This window comes from Pseudochaenichthys georgianus, chromosome 19, assembly GCF_902827115.2.
Source record: "Pseudochaenichthys georgianus chromosome 19, fPseGeo1.2, whole genome shotgun sequence".
NCBI classification, from domain to species: Eukaryota; Metazoa; Chordata; class Actinopteri; order Perciformes; family Channichthyidae; genus Pseudochaenichthys; species Pseudochaenichthys georgianus.
In genome coordinates this window covers 10,972,571-10,990,901 of record NC_047521.1, presented here as the reverse complement: position 1 = coordinate 10,990,901, position 18,331 = coordinate 10,972,571, and the positions used below count along the sequence as shown (strand labels likewise).

The 18,331-nt window shown below is 41.1% G+C and overlaps 1 protein-coding gene across 2 annotated transcripts in view; it reads left to right on the top strand.

Moving 5' to 3' along the window:
- Positions 1-14: 14 nt before the first annotated feature.
- The window catches only part of scn4aa (sodium channel, voltage-gated, type IV, alpha, a), a 36,221-nt gene continuing 17,904 nt past the window's right edge, over positions 15-18,331 (top strand). For both annotated transcript variants that reach the window (XM_071206832.1, XM_034107091.2), the window contains exons 1-12: positions 15-91; positions 164-292; positions 444-535; positions 801-1,094; positions 1,176-1,239; positions 1,414-1,555; positions 1,682-1,879; positions 2,078-2,251; positions 2,332-2,461; positions 4,564-4,802; positions 4,894-5,067; positions 5,303-5,659. In XM_071206832.1, the coding sequence (XP_071062933.1) occupies positions 21-91; positions 164-292; positions 444-535; positions 801-1,094; positions 1,176-1,239; positions 1,414-1,555; positions 1,682-1,879; positions 2,078-2,251; positions 2,332-2,461; positions 4,564-4,802; positions 4,894-5,067; positions 5,303-5,659 (2,064 nt within the window). In that variant the 5' untranslated portion in view covers positions 15-20. The remainder of the gene's footprint in view (positions 92-163; positions 293-443; positions 536-800; positions 1,095-1,175; positions 1,240-1,413; positions 1,556-1,681; positions 1,880-2,077; positions 2,252-2,331; positions 2,462-4,563; positions 4,803-4,893; positions 5,068-5,302; positions 5,660-18,331) is intronic.

The following is an 18,331-nucleotide window of genomic DNA, read 5'->3' as shown; positions in this document are numbered from 1 at the left end:
AATTATTTAGCATGTTCATCATGCTTACGATTGTATTGAATTGTGCATTCATGACGTTGAGCAACCCACCAGCATGGAGTAAAACTGTTGAGTAAGTACTTCATTTCCGTAGCATTCCTGTGTTATGTTATTTCTCTCTATACTAGCCTGTGTTCTTTCTTAGGTATGTTTTTACTGGAATCTATACCGTTGAGGCAACAATCAAAGTGTTGTCAAGAGGTTTCTGTGCTGGATCTTTTACATTCCTTCGAGATCCATGGAATTGGCTGGATTTCATGGTGATCAGCATGGCGTAAGTGTACTTGCTAATGGTGTAGTTAATTAATGGTGTAGTTGCTTTTGATATCAGCAAAATTATCTTATTGCATATTCCTCACATGGTGCATAAAATGAAAGATAATTCTTTCCTTGAATTAAATTAATTGTTTTATGTTTTTCCACAGATATGTCACTGAGTTTGTTGACCTCGGCAACGTGTCCGCACTCAGGACATTTCGTGTACTTCGAGCCCTCAAAACAATTACTGTGATTCCTGGTATTTTTTTACTATTCTATTTTACCTTACATTTTTGTATGTGTTTCAGTGTGTTTGTGTAATTTCACAAAGCAAACAGTACAGTGATTGATTTTGCTTCACATAAAATGTCATGTTTTCCAAGTTTTAATGAATGCAATCCTAAATTGGATACATTAAAACGCCTTGCTGTATCTAATAGTATTTCTAATCATGTATGAATGTATAACCCTTGCTGTCTGACTTTAAGAGACGTGCAAACCACATGTTGATTCTATTTTGTCAGGTTTGAAAACCATTGTGGCCGCTTTGATCCAGTCAGTGAAGAAAATGGTGGACGTCATGATTCTGACAGTCTTTGCCCTTGCTGTTTTTGCCCTCATTGGCCTTCAACTCTTTATGGGAAATCTACGTCAGAAATGTGTGCGATGGCCCATCGAAACAAATGAAACTGCATATGATCTTTTTAACACCACTGCTCAATTTAATGACACCATGTTCTTCAATAACATCATGGGTGTCAACAATACATCATATTCCAACAGCACCTTCAACTTTAATGAGTACATTGAAAACACAGGTATGCTAAAGCCATATTACTAGATGTCTCTTATTTAAGTTTATTGTGTCCTCACTTCTTCTTTTTCTTGTATGCTTTTAGATAATCAGTATTATTTGGAAGGCAGCCTAGATGCTCTACTTTGTGGAAACAGCTCAGATGCTGGGTATGTATTAAACACACATACACCATGATCACGTTGTCTGGTAACGATCGTCGAGTGTGTTTTCTGCAGATGAGATACATCTGGGACATTTAACTTGGTTAGGAACCTCTTAAACAAATGAGACGATTGGAATGCAGCCATTTTAGCAGACTGACTCTTCTTCTTTGTTGATAGAAAGTGCCCAGAAGGATACACATGCATGAAAGCTGGGCGGAACCCTAACTATGGCTACACCAGTTTTGATTCGTTTGGCTGGGCCTTCCTGGCCCTCTTCAGACTCATGACCCAGGACTACTGGGAGAACCTTTTCCAGCTGGTTGGCACTTTTTTCATATGTTGCAAACACATTAATGCCGTTTTAACTTATAATTGTTGTATTACTTAAATTATAAAAAGAAACGTGTCCTTAGTTCTCGTAGCTTCTTTTTTGCTCCAAACACAGATCCTGCGGGCGGCTGGGAAGACATACATGCTGTTCTTTGTGGTGATTATCTTTCTGGGCTCCTTCTACCTCATCAACCTCATCCTGGCTGTGGTAGCCATGGCTTATGAAGAACAGAATCAGGCATCTCAGCGAGAGGCCATCGAGAAAGAGGAAGAGTTCCAGAGGCTACTCGAGCAAATCAGGAATCAGGATGAGGTAACTATTACAAGCAATAAGGGAAACAGCCAACCATGTATTTAAATTAGCATACTGTTGGTGCTGCGATATAACTTATAGCAAACTTTTATGGAATTTAGTTTTGTTCTTTAATACAGAATTGAGAAAAAATAACCATAAAAGTGTTGTATTATTGGTAGGGAAATTGAATAACACTGTATTCCTTTATTCATCTAGCAGGCTATGGGTCTAGGAAGCCAAGTCAGTTTAACTAGTAAGAAGTCACTCAGTCATCACACCATATCTGAGGTGGCAGATGACGAACAAAGCCTTGAACATGATGAAATTATCAAGGATTGTAGTGGGAGAATCATTCCCCGTCTGTTGGTCCGAGCACCCACTTTGGTCAAGGTAAGTCCGTTTTAGTCATTTAGAAAAAAATAGTTGTATAAAGATGGTTTCGATTTGCAACTGACATCAACATTTTTCAGGATGCTTCAGTTTATGAGCTCGAAGGGAAGTCATTAGGCTCTGATCACAGCATGCTTCGTCTGGAAGAGCCACGCCTGACACAGAGGGCTGCTAGCCCTCTGAGTGTGCTCACTGCAGCTGCTCTGGAAGGTACAGTGCCAATAAAGATTAAAGGGGACATATCCTACTAATATTCATGTTTATGTATGTGTTTTGGGTTTATACTAGAACATGTTGGTATGTTTAAATACTAAAAAAACACATTACTTTTCCAATAGGCCTACTGTCTGTCTGAACGTTAGTCATTCTATGTATCAAACGCTTTGTTTTAGTGATTTTCCCTCCAAAAGAGGCTAGTATTTTCTGATTGGCTTGCGAACATTTTTTTTAAAAGGTTGTATGTGGAGATACCAGTGACGAATCGTGTATATCACAACTGGACCTTCGGTAGACACACACACACCCCGCCGCCGCCGTTAAAATGTCCGTCTTTTCACTGAATTGTGAAAAGGGTACTGACAACAATTCCGCAACAACATTATCTTCACCTGTTGCCATTTCAACGTTAAAAACAATAAACGGCTAATTAATTGCTACGTCGCATTTATAGATCCTCTGTCTAGAGTACCCTGGAACCGAGGGAAACTCTGAAAGAATACGCCCATTGGCTACAAATCAATAGATTGGTTGATCAAACTGTCAATCCAAACGTACGCTCTCATTCAGTGCAATGGCCAGGGCATTCTATCAAGGATGTAGAATACCTTGATAGAAAAATATCTGATTGGTTGCATTTTTTTTCTAACACAAAACCACTGAAATGCGTAGTGCATGGACCGAGAAAGACAAAAAAATCAACGTAACACTATTCATTTTATTTACATTTTATAAAATGTTTATTATATAATTAAATCGATTTTTTTGTTTGAATGTTTCAGGGTATTCTCTGAATACCTTGAAGGCCCTGACGGTTCACTACTGGGAGATACTCAGATGGGTGGGAGTATATTCTAATGAGCCTGCGGGTTATATAGAAAAGGGAGCCACATTTGATTTGCGTGTTGAACCCAATGTTTTCTGATCTAATCTACTGAAAACTGACTTGACTTGCTAATTTAACAGTGTGGGTTTGTAGGCACCCCAGATATCCAAATCGATGAGCACAAGCACTAAAAAAGTGAATGTTCATGATGTGACACCTTTAACACTGAACATGCAACGACAATTGTCCTAACAAACCCTTAGATGTAGCTTTCAACAAAACAAGTAGTAGAACACAACAGCAATGCATTGACAAGGTGTAAGCATATTGAGGTGTCAAGTTCCTCCGGGAATCAATGAAGGCTTTACAAGGCTTAGTGTCTGGTTCTTAGAGGGGATGCTCTAATGCAGGGGTGTCAAACTCAAATACACAGTGGGCCAAAATTAAAAAATCGGTACTAGTCGAGGGCCGGACTGGTTCAATGTTTATTGCAAACTGTATTGAAATGAACTTATTGCACATATTAAACCTGGAACTAACAAAGCTTAAATTATTGCCTATAAAAACAACATGAAACATTAAATAATCAGTTGCATCCATTTCTTATGGCTCTATCTGCAGCTTTTCCAGTCATTTCTTATGATTACATTTTCCCACAGGCCAACAACAGCTTAAAAAAAACAATTTCCTTCAAAGAAAAAAACAAACATGCCCTGTTGTCGCAAGAAAATAGTGCAGAAGGAAACATCCATTTATACTCAGTTTGCTGCTCTGTGATGCTAGTTCAAGCAGATACTTGGCATCTCATCTTGGGTGCAAGTTCATCAATGTTTGGGGTCAGACTCTGAGCTGAGGAAATCCTCAGGATTGAGTGAAGGTGTGCGTCGGGCCAGATCTAATAGTAATTAAAAATTATCCTGCGGGCCGAAATTAAATCCACCGAGGGCCTGATTTGGCCCCCGGGCCTTGAGTTTGACACATGTGCTCTAATGTGAGCTCCAATCACTCAGATTATCAAACAGTTGTTGACATTGTGCACACATTTTACTCAAGGCAAATACAGTAGCATTGTTAAAGCTTGCCATAATCACATTGTGCACTGAATAAAATCCTGTCAATATTCAGTGTCACGCCCTCATGGTGTTAAGCTTTGGCTATTTCAGTCAGACTATAACTTGGCACACATATGAATGTCAATGCCACTCATTGCTCACTGTTAGGTGGTCTACAGTCATTCTATCAATACAGCTAATTGTTTTTCTTTGTCTAGAGTTGGAGGAGGCTCAGAGGCCGTGCCCACCCGGCTGGTACAAGTTTGCAGACACTTTCCTGAAGTGGGACTGCTCCCCGCGATGGATTCTTATGAAAAAATGGGTTCTCTTTATTGTGATGGACCCTTTTGTTGACTTGGGCATTACCATCTGCATTGTGCTCAACACCCTCTTCATGGCCATGGAGCACTACCCTATGACCCCACAGTTTGACCACATGCTCTCAGTGGGGAATCTGGTGAATTTCTTCCACATTACATTTAAATTTCATCCCAAACCTATTCATACATGTCAGGCTTGAATTTAAACTGAACTCAATACCCCTATAGGTTTTCACTGGGATCTTCACAGCGGAGATGTTCTTCAAGCTCATCGCCATGGATCCTTACTACTACTTTCAAGTTGGCTGGAATATTTTTGACAGCATCATCGTCACTTTTAGTCTGGTGGAGTTGGGGCTTGCGAATGTCCAAGGTCTGTCTGTCCTCAGGTCCTTCCGTCTGGTGAGAAAAAACAATTACGTTGATATGCACATTATTAGTTTACTATTGTTCGGAATATGACTATATTAACTGCATTTATTTGTTTAGATATTCCCAATTATGTAGCATTTTACGATTAAGACAAATGTACATTTACCCAATTATTGAATCCATTTGTATCCATTTACTACAATGAGATTACTTCCTACATTTGTATTCACTCTCTTTTATTGTGTCTGTCCTGTGTTTGAGATAGCTTCGTGTCTTCAAACTAGCAAAGTCCTGGCCCACCCTCAACATGCTGATCAAGATTATTGGTAACTCAGTGGGAGCTTTAGGAAATCTGACTTTGGTGCTGGCCATCATCGTCTTCATCTTTGCCGTGGTGGGTATGCAGCTCTTTGGCAAAAACTACAAGGAATGTGTGTGCAAGATCTCCACAGAGTGCGAGCTGCCACGCTGGCACATGAACGACTTCTTCCACTCATTCCTCATCGTGTTCCGCATCCTGTGCGGGGAGTGGATCGAGACCATGTGGGACTGCATGGAGGTGGCCGGAACTGGGATGTGTTTAGTCGTCTTCATGATGGTCATGGTCATTGGAAATCTAGTGGTGAGTGTAACAGTTATTCATCCCCAGCTGATTCCTATCTTGAATCTGAGGGAGACATTTTTGATAAAATACCCCTTTATGCTGATTGGTTTGAAAGGAAACAATGAAGACCGTTACTCAGCTCAACAACATTTAGATTTAAAATAAAAATGACATTATGACTGGGTTGTCAGTGTCTTTATAGTCAGTGCTTACATCAGCATGCAGTGAATCTCAAGAAGATCATTACCAAACTCACACATGCCGCCACTCAACGTGCAACTGTTACTACTGTGAAGCTGTAAAGCTGACAAACTATTTTGTCAAATCTTTCTAAATCTAACAGTTATCTTAATATAATGCTAGGAGATTGTCTGCATATCTCGGCAATCTATTGTTAACCCAAGGGGGAGGCCAAGGATAGACACACACACAGCTGGGGAGGAACATTGTATCCACAAGGGGGCATTGTACTATCTGAAATATTAAAATATACCATATTCACAGATTGTAATATTCAAACATCCCTATGCATTATTTCACACACTGCCTTGGTGAACTTTTGGGTGCTTTAAGAAGAGTCCTGAAAGTTTGGAGCTTTTTATCAGGCCTCACAGAAGAAGAATATGGGATGGATAAAACATGATGATCACTCTCTGTCATGATTTCAACATCGTATTTAATGACTAGAGCTGAAACTATTTCCGGTTAGGTTATTCATAGAAATGGAAAGGAAGTGGCCCATCGTCACTCTGACAAGAGTATTGCAATGGCCACACCGTGCCAACATTTTCAAAGCTTTTTTGTGATGCACAATATCTGCACTGACGTAAAGATACACTTTTTCAAGGGAGAGGGGGCTTTCTATTTGAATCAAATGACTCGAGCCACCAAACAGTGGCTTTGACCTTGAGTATGTGCTAAGATCCGGCTCAAGGAAGCATGCTGCCACTAAAGGGAACAAACATAGACAGCTGAGCGAGCAGAGCTCATATGGCAGGGGGACTTGGTGTTAAGGAAAAGTGATTTGATAGAAGATTAAAGCGTAAATGATGAAGAGATAATAATATTGGGCCATCAGCACAACTGCGCATGGAGTGGATATTACTGTATACGTTTTATCTTTGTGTAAAATGCCCCTGAATTCCCACTAGCTATTCTGCAATCTTTATTGACTTTTCACATCCACGTTTTTGCCTTAGCACAAAGAAAACTACTACTACTTTTTTTTTTAACAATTTGTAGGCTAGATGTTATTTTAAGGGCTCAGATGAAAATGATTATAAATAAGCATGCAGGATTCTTTCTAAAAGCTCTTAGTTAGGTGCGTTCACACCTGCCTTGTAAAGTCCGGTTGAATCGAACCCAGGCTGGTGCGTTTAGCCGGTTGGTGCGGTTCATTTGGGTCGGTGTGAACACAGTCCGAGACCTCTTAAGGCGAGACACCGCAGGTGAATAGGGTAATTTTTTTAACTTAAAGGTATCAGCTAGAAATTTCTCCAGTTCATTACTTACAATATGGCAATTGTTTGTTGTATTACAAGTTTTCTGAAATAGCATGTTTAAATATGCAAATTATCAATTATCTCATTAAATATGCACATATTTTAACACATTTCAGGAATCTAAATCTAAACTTTGGATAAAGCCAGGTTCAAAATTCTTGTTTCATTTTGTAGTCATATTAGTATCTAAGGCTTTTACAGAAGGGATATTGGATATCTCTTTTTATCACTCCATAAATCAGAAAATACTGTCAACAGCCCTAACATATCAATTTTCGCCATGTTTTTAGGTATATGTTGTATAATTCAGGCTATGAATGATATATGAACAAAGCCTTCTGTAAAAGCCTTCATAATATTGATAGGAATATAACTGGAAGGTTTGGTGTATGTACGTGCTACTGAAGTTGCAATTTCGAACTCAGAGTAGGAGAAAAAACTCATTTTGAGAAAACGACCTTTAAAGATTGCAGTGAGGCGCTAGCTAAACCCTCCTGTTCTTTTGATGATAGCTTGCGCATCAACGCACTCCGTGAAGGTATTTCATGTTCGGGGTCATTTGTTTGTTGTATAACCTTGCTTCGTGCAAGTGACAATTGTTGTCGTCTTCTCTGTGAACGTTTTTTTCGCCGTTCTTTTGCAATTTTGAGATTTCAATTTCTAGCGGAAAGCTAACCAGGAAGTGTTTTAGAACTAATCACGTTGTCAGAAATTGACACCAGCCAATGAGATTTCATTTATTGGTTTAAGACCCCTTTGTGCTTTCACGATTGGTTGCTGATACAAAGGAAATGACCATCTTTGGATCCGATGAGATTGTGCAGGAGAGACACAGCTTTCCCAACGATATCTCTGTTGTCATGGTGCACACAGCAGTCGCGCTACTTTATGTTACGTTAGAATGCTAACTGTTGGTGAATTTAGGAGAAATCTACAGATGCAAATAGACAAACTAGAAATTGCCGGGATTTGCGTTTTTACCAGGTTGTTACCCCCTTAATGTCTGACCAATGGTTGAACAGCATTTCCGTGCACATGACTTGTGTTTAAAGTTTATAGTCCGTTTGAGTTTTGCCCGTGTGAAAGATGAAACAATGTAACAAACTGTGGTCTGGTGCGCACCGGAAAACGGACTATTAGGTGTGAATGCACCCTAATAGTATGTTGTGTGTAAGACTTTTTTTGAACGATGAACGATACTGACGCTTGGATGAAAAGCTACATCAACTAGCCAGTTAGCTTAGCATTACACATTTAAACGGGAGGAAAAGCTATCTTGAGAACATGTAAAGCTTACTTTAGAGGCTCACTTCTGAGTAGCCTATATTAAACAAATAAGTGCATGTTAAAGGTCACATGTCATGGCCATTTCCACTGATCATAATTCCATTGTTGAGGTCTACTAGAATAGATTTATACTGTGCAATTTTCCAAACTCACATTGGTTTCGCATATGCATCCCTGTAAAGTATGTGTATTCACTCTCTCCACTAAACGGCTCGCTACAGCTCTTGCCCCCCCCCCCTCCCTGTGAGCCCAGTGTGCTCCGATTGCTCGGGACCAGTCGGGACGTTGTGAATCGCGCTAAGCTCCGTGGAGGTGTGATTTCCTTGTTTAGCGATACACAGCGAAACACAGCCAAACTCACCCTGAGCACACACAAAGTCACAGCCGAAGTAAAAACAATAAGTGTGGCTTGATATTGAGTAAGAAAAAGGTTGATAAACGCTGTGAGAATGGGTCTGCACTGCAGAGAGAATTTCGCCGCGATCCCAACTGTCTGTTATCAGGGAGGAGAAATCAGCTGAGCTGCATGCACTGAGTGTGTGAGGAAGTCCGTGGATTGGTCAATTTGGACCAATCAGCGGGGCTGCGCGGACGGCTGCGCGGACGGCTGCGCGGACGGCTGCGCGGACGGCTGCGCGGACGGCTGCGCGGATGGCTGCGCGGACGTAACGTAACGGCTCCACGGATTGGTCCATTTCGTTCCGGGGACGACATGACATCATGATGTACCCGGAAGAATCAAATGGACAATGACGTATCTCCAACGAGGCGTTTTGGGGAGGTATTTTCTGTTTTAGAGTTTTACTCCCTACATGGTGTACTTTGAGGGTTTTGACTCTGCAGACCGTTTACATGCATAAAAACCTTCATAACACACAAGGAGACGGGTAATAACCGGAAAAGCATGACATGTCACCTTTAATTAAAGGCATTGGTAGGCAGATTTATTTTTACATTTTCACAGGCTAGCCGCTTCGTACTGTTTAGCTTTAATGCTAAGATGAACAACAATGTCATCAGTTACAAGAACACAATATGGGTAAACTAAACGTTATTGTAAACCGTCTTAGAATTTTCACTTATACTGGAAAGCTCTGTTGCATTTTTACACTCCTCCGTCTTTTCCTCCAGCCCTCTTTACTGATTCACAGCTCCCTCACTGGAATGATGGAAATCAGCCTGCCATGTAATCGTGATCCCCTGCTAAACCTGGGACATAGGAACCGAGAAAATTACTAACAGGTTTAGTCACTAAAGATAGCTGCGTCTGCAACAGGAGGCAGATGACATAATATTCATTATTGTGCCATCACAGGGGAAATGTGACATGTGAATCTGATTTATTCCGGACTTTTCTTTTCTCAGTTTTATTTCATATCAAAGAAAAATATTTTTGTGTTTGGGACTGGGGACTGACAAAAAACAAACATTTAAAGACAGAACGATTGACCAGGAGTCTTTTATTTAAAAAAAAATGTCTGTCCTCTACAGACATAATTATTAAATTAATTGCCAAATAATCTATGATAAAATTAGTACTTATTTGAAGCCGTAGTAGGCATACTTTGACTGTGCAATTATACAATTCTTCAGTTGGGATTCACTCACTCTCAATAATGATTTATCTGTTAATCACAGATATAAAATACAAATATATAGATATTTCATATACTGTAGCTTCCAGTGGCGAGCCGTGACTTTTATACCTCGGCCCTCTGACCCCCCCCCCCCCTTCCCTCGAGAAAAAAAAGAAGAGTTATTACGTCACAGCGTATACTTCAGCGGAATATCAAAACAGCGGCCCGGGGTGCAAAACGCATCAATGACAGTGACCCTCTACCACACAAAACAACACCATTTATATAAACACCTATCATGACAGGGCACCCACAGCCAAGTAACAATTACAAATTAATTAAGTCGGCACAGCGGCCCGCATTCAAAATGACTTAGGCCTACCTTTGATGATCAAATCACTGAAACACAAAGTCCATCCTCCTGTCCTTCTGGATGAAGCACTTGATGGCGGGTCATGCAGCTGATCCTTTGCCACTCCAGTTTATCATTGTAACTCAATCTTGAAAATGACTCGGTTAATAATTTTGCAACGATGTCATCACTATCACTGAAGTGAGCCATCATGAACAAACTTATGCTAATTATAAATCTATCGATCATAAATCTATCGATCATAAATCTATCGATTAGATTTATGATTCGAAAATAATAAAAGTAGGGTAGACATTAGATATTATCCGGCTGAACAAAACGTGCATTTATCTAACAGGTTCGTTTCCACAGACCTTATTTCAAGCTATTTTCCAAAATCCTATGGAAAAATCACGTTGCTTTCTGTCGAGGGAATCCGAGCGAAACTTACTTCCGGGTTTTAGGACGCGTCACTGCACCACTTGCATAGACCTCACAGCGGGCGGAACTTGTCATAAAGTCCGCGAAAATAAAGCCCGCCCATTTAGAGGGAAGATATGATTGGTCAATTGTACTGTCATTTGACATTACTCTCGTTGAGTTACTATAGCTGGCCCTCTGTGAATGTACAGAGGGACCAGCAAGCCCTCCCGTCTTCACATAACTATAGGTTACTTACGTAACCCCAGTTCTCAGAGTAAGGTGAAGTGAGATGTCTCACTATGGGATGCGCCTCATCGCGGAGCAAACAGAAGCATCAATCTCATTACGCCAATCCTGATTGGCTGGTGATCTTGATGTCAGCGTCAGGGGAAATCACCCCCTATAAGTAGCTTGCGCCACAACGCATGCGTCATTCAAAATAAGCACCTCTTCTCGCTTCACCATAGCAAGGAGGGCCGTCTGGTGAGACATCTCACTTCATGTTACTCTGAGGACTGGGGTTACATAAGTAACCTATAGTTCTCATTCATAACACTCCGTTCGATGTCTCACTATGGGATATTGTAGTTCCCGTATTGCCAGACGAGCTTATCTCGGAAATCACCGATCAACCAGAATTTAACAGGTAGAGTCCTGACTCAACAAGGTGCCCAGCACTGCTCGGGCCACGCTTGGAGCGGAGATGTCTAGCCTGTAAAAGCGGACAAAAGTGAGTGGCGAGGACCAGCTCGCTGCTGCACAGATGTCTTGGATGGAAACACCCTTGAACAAAGCCCAGGATGTAGCCAGGCCCCGAGTCGAGTGAGCCCGCAGACCCGAAGGTGCTTGCAAATTCTGACTCGTATAGGCCAAAGCAATTGCCTCCACAATCCAGTGTGAGAGCCGTTGCTTAGTAACAGGCTTGCCCTTGTGAGGGTTAGCCCAGGACACGAAGAGTTGGTCATTAAGATGAAGCTCCTTTGATCTGTCCATATATGTGTGTAAAGCCCGGACTGGACACAACAGATCCTGCTGCTGCTCCCCGGAGGAAACCAGCGGCGGAGGAAATGCCTCAATGTCAATTGGGGTACACGAACCAACCACCTTTGGTGTAAAGGCAGGGTTGGGCTTCAACAACACTCTCGTTTGCCCTGGGGCAAACTGAGTGCATGAGGGATGTACAGACAGTGCATGAGTATCGCTGACCCGCTTGGCGGATGCCAGGGCCAATAACAGCACTGTCTTGAGTGACAGATGTTTCATGTCAGCTCCTTCCAGGGGTTCAAATGGGGTCATTCTGAGCCCATTCAAAACCACTGCCAGGTCCCATAAGGGCACCAGCGACCTGGAGACAGGGAGGAGCCTGCGAGCTCCCTTCATAAAACGGCAAACCAAAGGGTGTTGGCTAGCCGTCTTACCCTCAAAGCCCACATGGCATGCAGCAATAGCAGCCAGGTACACCTTGATCGTGGAGAAAGCTCTGTTTTTATCGATCAAGTCCTGTAGAAATGATGAAATCACCCCGACAGGACATTGAAAAGAGATGTGTCCTTGTTGAAGGCACCACTCCTCAACAACCTGATCTCACCAGAATGCGTGACTCCACCACGACTTCTTAACACCACAATGCGTGGTGGAGTCACGAACTTTGTTACATTTACGTGTCTGCACCACTCAAACAACCCCTATGTAAAGTGAATGAGGCTCCTTTGTCGTGGTGCACACATGCATTTCTACAACGTCCCGCAGTGAGCTTTTATTAAAACGTTTTTTTAAATCTACTTTATATCTTGTAGTAACTCACGGGAGGCTTCTTTTATTTTATTTGTATTCATAATAATTAAAAAAAATCGTCAGAATGTAAAAATTACATTAGTTACGAATTTGTGTTCTCAAAAAACAGTGCATTGTGTGTAATGCAACTGTGATTTTTATTAAATTAGTTAGTTTTTAAGGAAGGCCAGAGCTTCAGCTGTGTCAAATAGATTGTTCCCTTTAGTTAACGTTATTTAAAAGATAATGATCATGTCCCCTGTATTGTATTACGAGCGTCCATTCCCATTGGATAACGGAGAATTGTACACCCGGAAGTAAGAATTCTCCTTACTGTCGATTGATTATACAGTGATATCTGCACTACTCATCGACTAAAAAACACCAGATTATCCTTGCTAATTACACAACATTGATTGGTTTGAATTGTGTGCAATGCTTTTGTATTTTTCCCCTTCGATTCGGAGAAACAAATGTTTTTTCGGAGTTTTAGGATGGCCGAAGACACTACATTACCCAGAATCCTCAGCTATCGTTTGGGACTACACCATGTGCTTAGCTTGACAAATCCGTGATCAGTCCTCAACCTCTGTGATTGGATGCGCGAAGTTTACACAGAGCGTCAAAAAGGACTTTGAAATGGAATGAAACCCATCGACGGCACACTATTCAAAACAGGAATCGAACGTGTCCTATTAGGTCACAGGCTCCTCCAACAGTGCTACGCAATAAAATAAAACAGATAGGCCTACACAGAAAAAATAGTGAAATAGTGCAATAAGAGTCTACAAGTGATTGGAATATGATATATTAGATACATAATTTCTAAGTAGCAGCCAGATGAATGTTATGGATGTTGTTTCTAAGTTCAGGTGTTTAATAATCGTATAGCCTGTGGGATGAAGCTGTCTCTGTGTCTGGTGGTTTTAGTCCGGATGCTGCGGTACCGCCTGCCAGACGGCAGCAGACAGAACAGTTTGTGGCTGGGGTGATGGGGGTCTTTTATAATCCTGAGGGCTTTCTTTAAGGTTAACCTGGTATTTTTACTCCACTACATTTATTTTAGTTACAGATTTATTTTAGTACAGATTTGGATTAATGATGTGAAATATAAACAGCCCTTAAATCAGACTTTAGTTACACCTGAGTGAAATTCAGTGAAGGTGATTGTCAAGTGCCAACAATCAGGCAAGATATTTGATAGTTGGTGCTTGAGAAGACTACATATTTATCTGCAGATCCGTTTAAAGCATATTCATTACTCGTTATTCTCTAATAGTTAATTAAAGACTGTATATAATTGCTATTTTGCACATCCCTTTCAAGATTTCAAGATTTTCTAAGGTTTATTGACATATCATATACACAACAGTGTAGTTATGTAATGAATAAAAAACTTGAGTTACAGGTTCCTCAACAGTGCATTACAAGACATCTATCAATATGTGTGTATACTTCCACCATTACACTGTCGTATTCTGCACATTTCTTATACTATCTACATACATAAGATTATAATTAATGTGTATAATATCAGTTAAAATAAGTGCTTCAACATAGTTAACATTGCAGGAAAGTTGATTGTCAAGTTCCAAAACAAACCATGCAATTTAGACTTTGTCAGGCTTAATATTTAGATACCCCCAAAGCTTTTTTCGTATTTAAATGAAGACCTTAACCTAAAGTATTCTTTAATGTTTAAATAAAGCCTTATTAGTTAGCACATCCTCCTATCAGGCACTAAACTGTTTTATTCTAGATATCATTTGAGTATCTTCTTGATATTTTCTATTCTATATTTATATCATTGACCTTCTACTTTCCCACTATTTTGTATGTACTCTTAATATTTAAATGTTTTCATAAAATACAACACATTCAAAAGTTTTTTACAAAAATGAAAGACATTAAGAAAAAGGCATTTTAAACAGTCGTTAAAAAGCAACACAATCTTCCTGCATTGCAATTACTCTAAACGTGCAATAACGTGCTTTAACCAGTAGGTGGTTCGTACGGTGGCCCTGAAGTGCAAGACACCACAGCATTTCAGAAAACACCACAGCATTTCAGAAAACACTACAGCATTTCACAAAACACCACAGCATTTCAGAAAACACCGCAGCATTTCAGAAAACACCACAGCATTTCACAAAACACCACAGCATTTCACAAAACACCACAGCATTTCAGAAAACACCGCAGCATTTCACAAAACACCACAGCATTTCACAAAACACAACAGCATTTCACAAAACACCACAGCATTTCACATTGGACGGAAAGGGTATTCCTTTAGGGAGAACACTTCTTGTTTGTGATTGGACAGAGCCAGCCAGAGAAGCACTGCTGTGATTGGTTGTTTTTGCTGCCAGTCAAGAAATGACGCTGTGATTAGCCCAACACATCAGCTGTTAGCTGTTAGCACACACTCAGAGCTCACAGCTCCTCATATCTGTTCAGAAACTGGACAAAAGTTAAACATGTACAAACCACAGACTGTCTATGTCATGGTGAATACAGTCGCTGCTTTATTTATGTCTGTATGACGTTGTTGTGAGCGTGAACGGAGCAGCTACAGGTTAGTTTAGCCTGATGGATCCGATTCCGATAGGATTTACATGGAGATACGGCCCGCCCCCTCTCCAGCATCTTGTTTGAATGACAGGAGTAAATACAGAATTAATGCTTTATTAATTCATGGTTTTTAAGGGGCTTATCTCCATGTAAATACTATGGTAGACTACCCAATATCGCTCTAATTTCACCGCGGCTGCTCGAGTCTCACCGCGGCTCTCAGCTGTGTTTGCTCCTGTCAATGCTGTCATTCAAACAAGAGGCGCTGGAGAGGGGACGGGGCGTATCTCCATGTAAATCCTACAACAAAATGAACATATTTGACCGTGATTTAATTGTAATACACGTTTCAAAGTGATGCCGAAGTAACTACATACTGATAACAGTTAGTAAAAACCATGAAGTAACGCTTTGACAAGTCTGCAGACAAGACGGCAGGCGAAAAGCTTTTAAAATGCGTGTTTTCTGAATCGGATTCATCAGGTTAACTAACCTGTAGCTGCTCCGTACACACTCACAACAACATCATACAGACATAAATAAAGCAGCGACTGTATTCGCCATGACATAGACAGTCTGTGGTTTGTACATGTTTAACTTTTGTCCAGTTTCTGAACAGATATGAGGAGCTGTGAGATCTGAGTGTGTGCTAACGGCTGATGTGTTGGGACCATACCTTGTGGGACCATGGTTGGGACATATTTCGCTGTCGGGTGTTGACCAATCACGAAGCGTCATTTCTTGACTGGCAGCAAAAACAACCAATCACAGCAGTGCTTCTCTGGCTGGCTCTGTCCAATCACAAACAAGAAGTGTTCTCCCTAAGGAATACCCTTTCCGTCCAATGTGAAATGCTGTGGTGTTTTCTGAAATGCTGTTGTGTTTTCTGAAATGCTGCGGTGTTTTGTGAAATGCTGTAGTGTTTTGTGAAATGCTGTAGTGTTTTGTGAAATGCTGTAGTGTTTTCTGAAATGCTGTAGTGTTTTGTGAAATGCTGTAGTATTTTGTGAAATGCTGTGGTGTTTTCTGAAATGCTGTAGTGTTTTCTGAAATGCTGTAGTGTTTTGTGAAATGCTGTGGTGTTTTCTGAAATGCTGTAGTGTTTTGTGAAATGCTGTGGTGTCTTGCACTTCAGGGCCACCGTAGGTTTGGGTTAAAAAGCTGTCAAGTTTACAGTGTTAACAAAATAAGATATACTGCTGTTTCTGGTTTAGTTTACGACGAATATTATTTTGTTATTGTTTTGATATTTGTAACACAAAAGCGATGGAAAAACCCCACAGCAACACAGAAAAGATGGCGTTAACATGACCCAGCGGTCTAGTAGTTAATAAAAAACAATAATATCAAAACAAAATATGACTACTAATTTATTGTGAAATTAAAACAGAACAGTAAAAGAATAGTTTCCGGTCTATTCTGATTCTGGAGATAAATAAAGAACTATGACCATTTATTACAATGCATTCATGTGATGACTTTCAAAGAGTAAAGCAAGCACTGCTGAATAAAGTATGATTTTCTCTTTTACGAAACCTTTTTCATATGGAATGCAGTTGGAGGTCAACCAATCAAAGAGCTTGAGGACTGATCACGGGGTTTGTCAAGCTAAGCACATGGTGTAGTCCCAAACGATAGCTGAGGATTCTGGGTAGTGTAGTGTCTTCTGCCATCCAAAAACTCCGAAAAAATCTTTGTTTCTCCGAATTGAAGGGGGAAAATACAAAAGCATTGTACACAATTCAAACCAATCAATGTTGTGTAATTAACAAGGACAATTTTGTGTTTTTTAGTCGATGAGTAGTGCAGATATCACTGTAAAATCAATCGACATTAAGGAGAATTCTTACTTCCGGGTGTACAATTCTCCGTTATCCAATGGGAATGGACGCTCGTAATACAATACAGGGGACATGATCATTGTCTTTTAAATAACGTTAACTAAAGGGAACAATCTATTTGACACAGCTGAAGCTCTGGCCTTCCTTAAAAACTAACTAATTTAATAAAAATCACAGTTGCATTACACACAATGCACTGTTTTTTGAGAACACAAATTCGTAACTAATGTAATTTTTACATTCTGACGAATTTTTTTAATTATTATGAATACAAATAAAATAAAAGAAGCCTCCCGTGATTTACTACAAGCTATAAAGTAGATTTAAAAAAACGTTTTATAGAATAAAAGCTCACTGCGGGACGTTGTAGAAATGCGTGTGTGCACCACGACAAAGGAGCCTCATTCACTTTACATTGGGGTTGTTTGCGTGGTGCCGACACGTAAATGTAACAAAGTTCGTGACTCCACCACGCATTGTGGTGTTAAGGAGTCATGGTGGAGTCACGCATTCTGGTGAGATCAGGTTGGTCCTCAAACACCCTCCACTTACAGTCGTAAAGAGACCTGGTGGAGGAAGCTCTCGCACTATGAATAGTGTTTATCACCTTCTGAGGGAGTCCCACTGTATTCAGATTGTACCACTCACGGGTCAGGCCCATAGTGCCCCGCGCTCTGGGCGTGGGTGAAGGATCGCCCCCCCCCCGTCTGAGACAATCTGTCCCTGCGTGTTGGGGGCTGCCATGGCTGCCCGCACAACAGCTGATATATCTCCGCCAGCCCGTACGTTGCGGGCTAGGGCAGAAACATCAGAGTAAGTGTGTGGCGTTGCTCCTTCACTCTGGCCAGAGTTGGGGGTAACAGAGCCAGGGGTGGGAACGCGTACAGAGGACCCGGAGGTCAATCGTGTATGAGTGCGTCCCCGCCTAACAGTGCGTTTAAATCGTGCATTAAAGAGAACCGCTGTCATTGAGCATTTTTTCTTTATGCGAACAGATTTAACGCGGCTCCGCCGTAACGCACCCACAGCGGACTCACGATCCTTGATGTGGAGTCCAGTCTGCATAGAGTGGTGCACCTCTGGACAGTAGTTCTGTCCCGAGGTGCATCACTCCCGGTACCTGTGTCGCTCTCAGAGAGAGGAGACGTCTGCCGCTCCAAGGGATCAGTTTGTGTGCCAGTGTGTGTGACTGGAGACAACACAACCTCCCTTGGCAGTTCATACATGAAGGTGTCCTCTTCTTGTTCATCTGACTCGGATAGGAGGAACGCCAGGGCGTCCTCCTCATCGTCCTCCTCATCGTCCTCCTCATCGTCCTCCTCATAATCCAACTCGAGGACATCCTCCGCGGGTGAGACCAT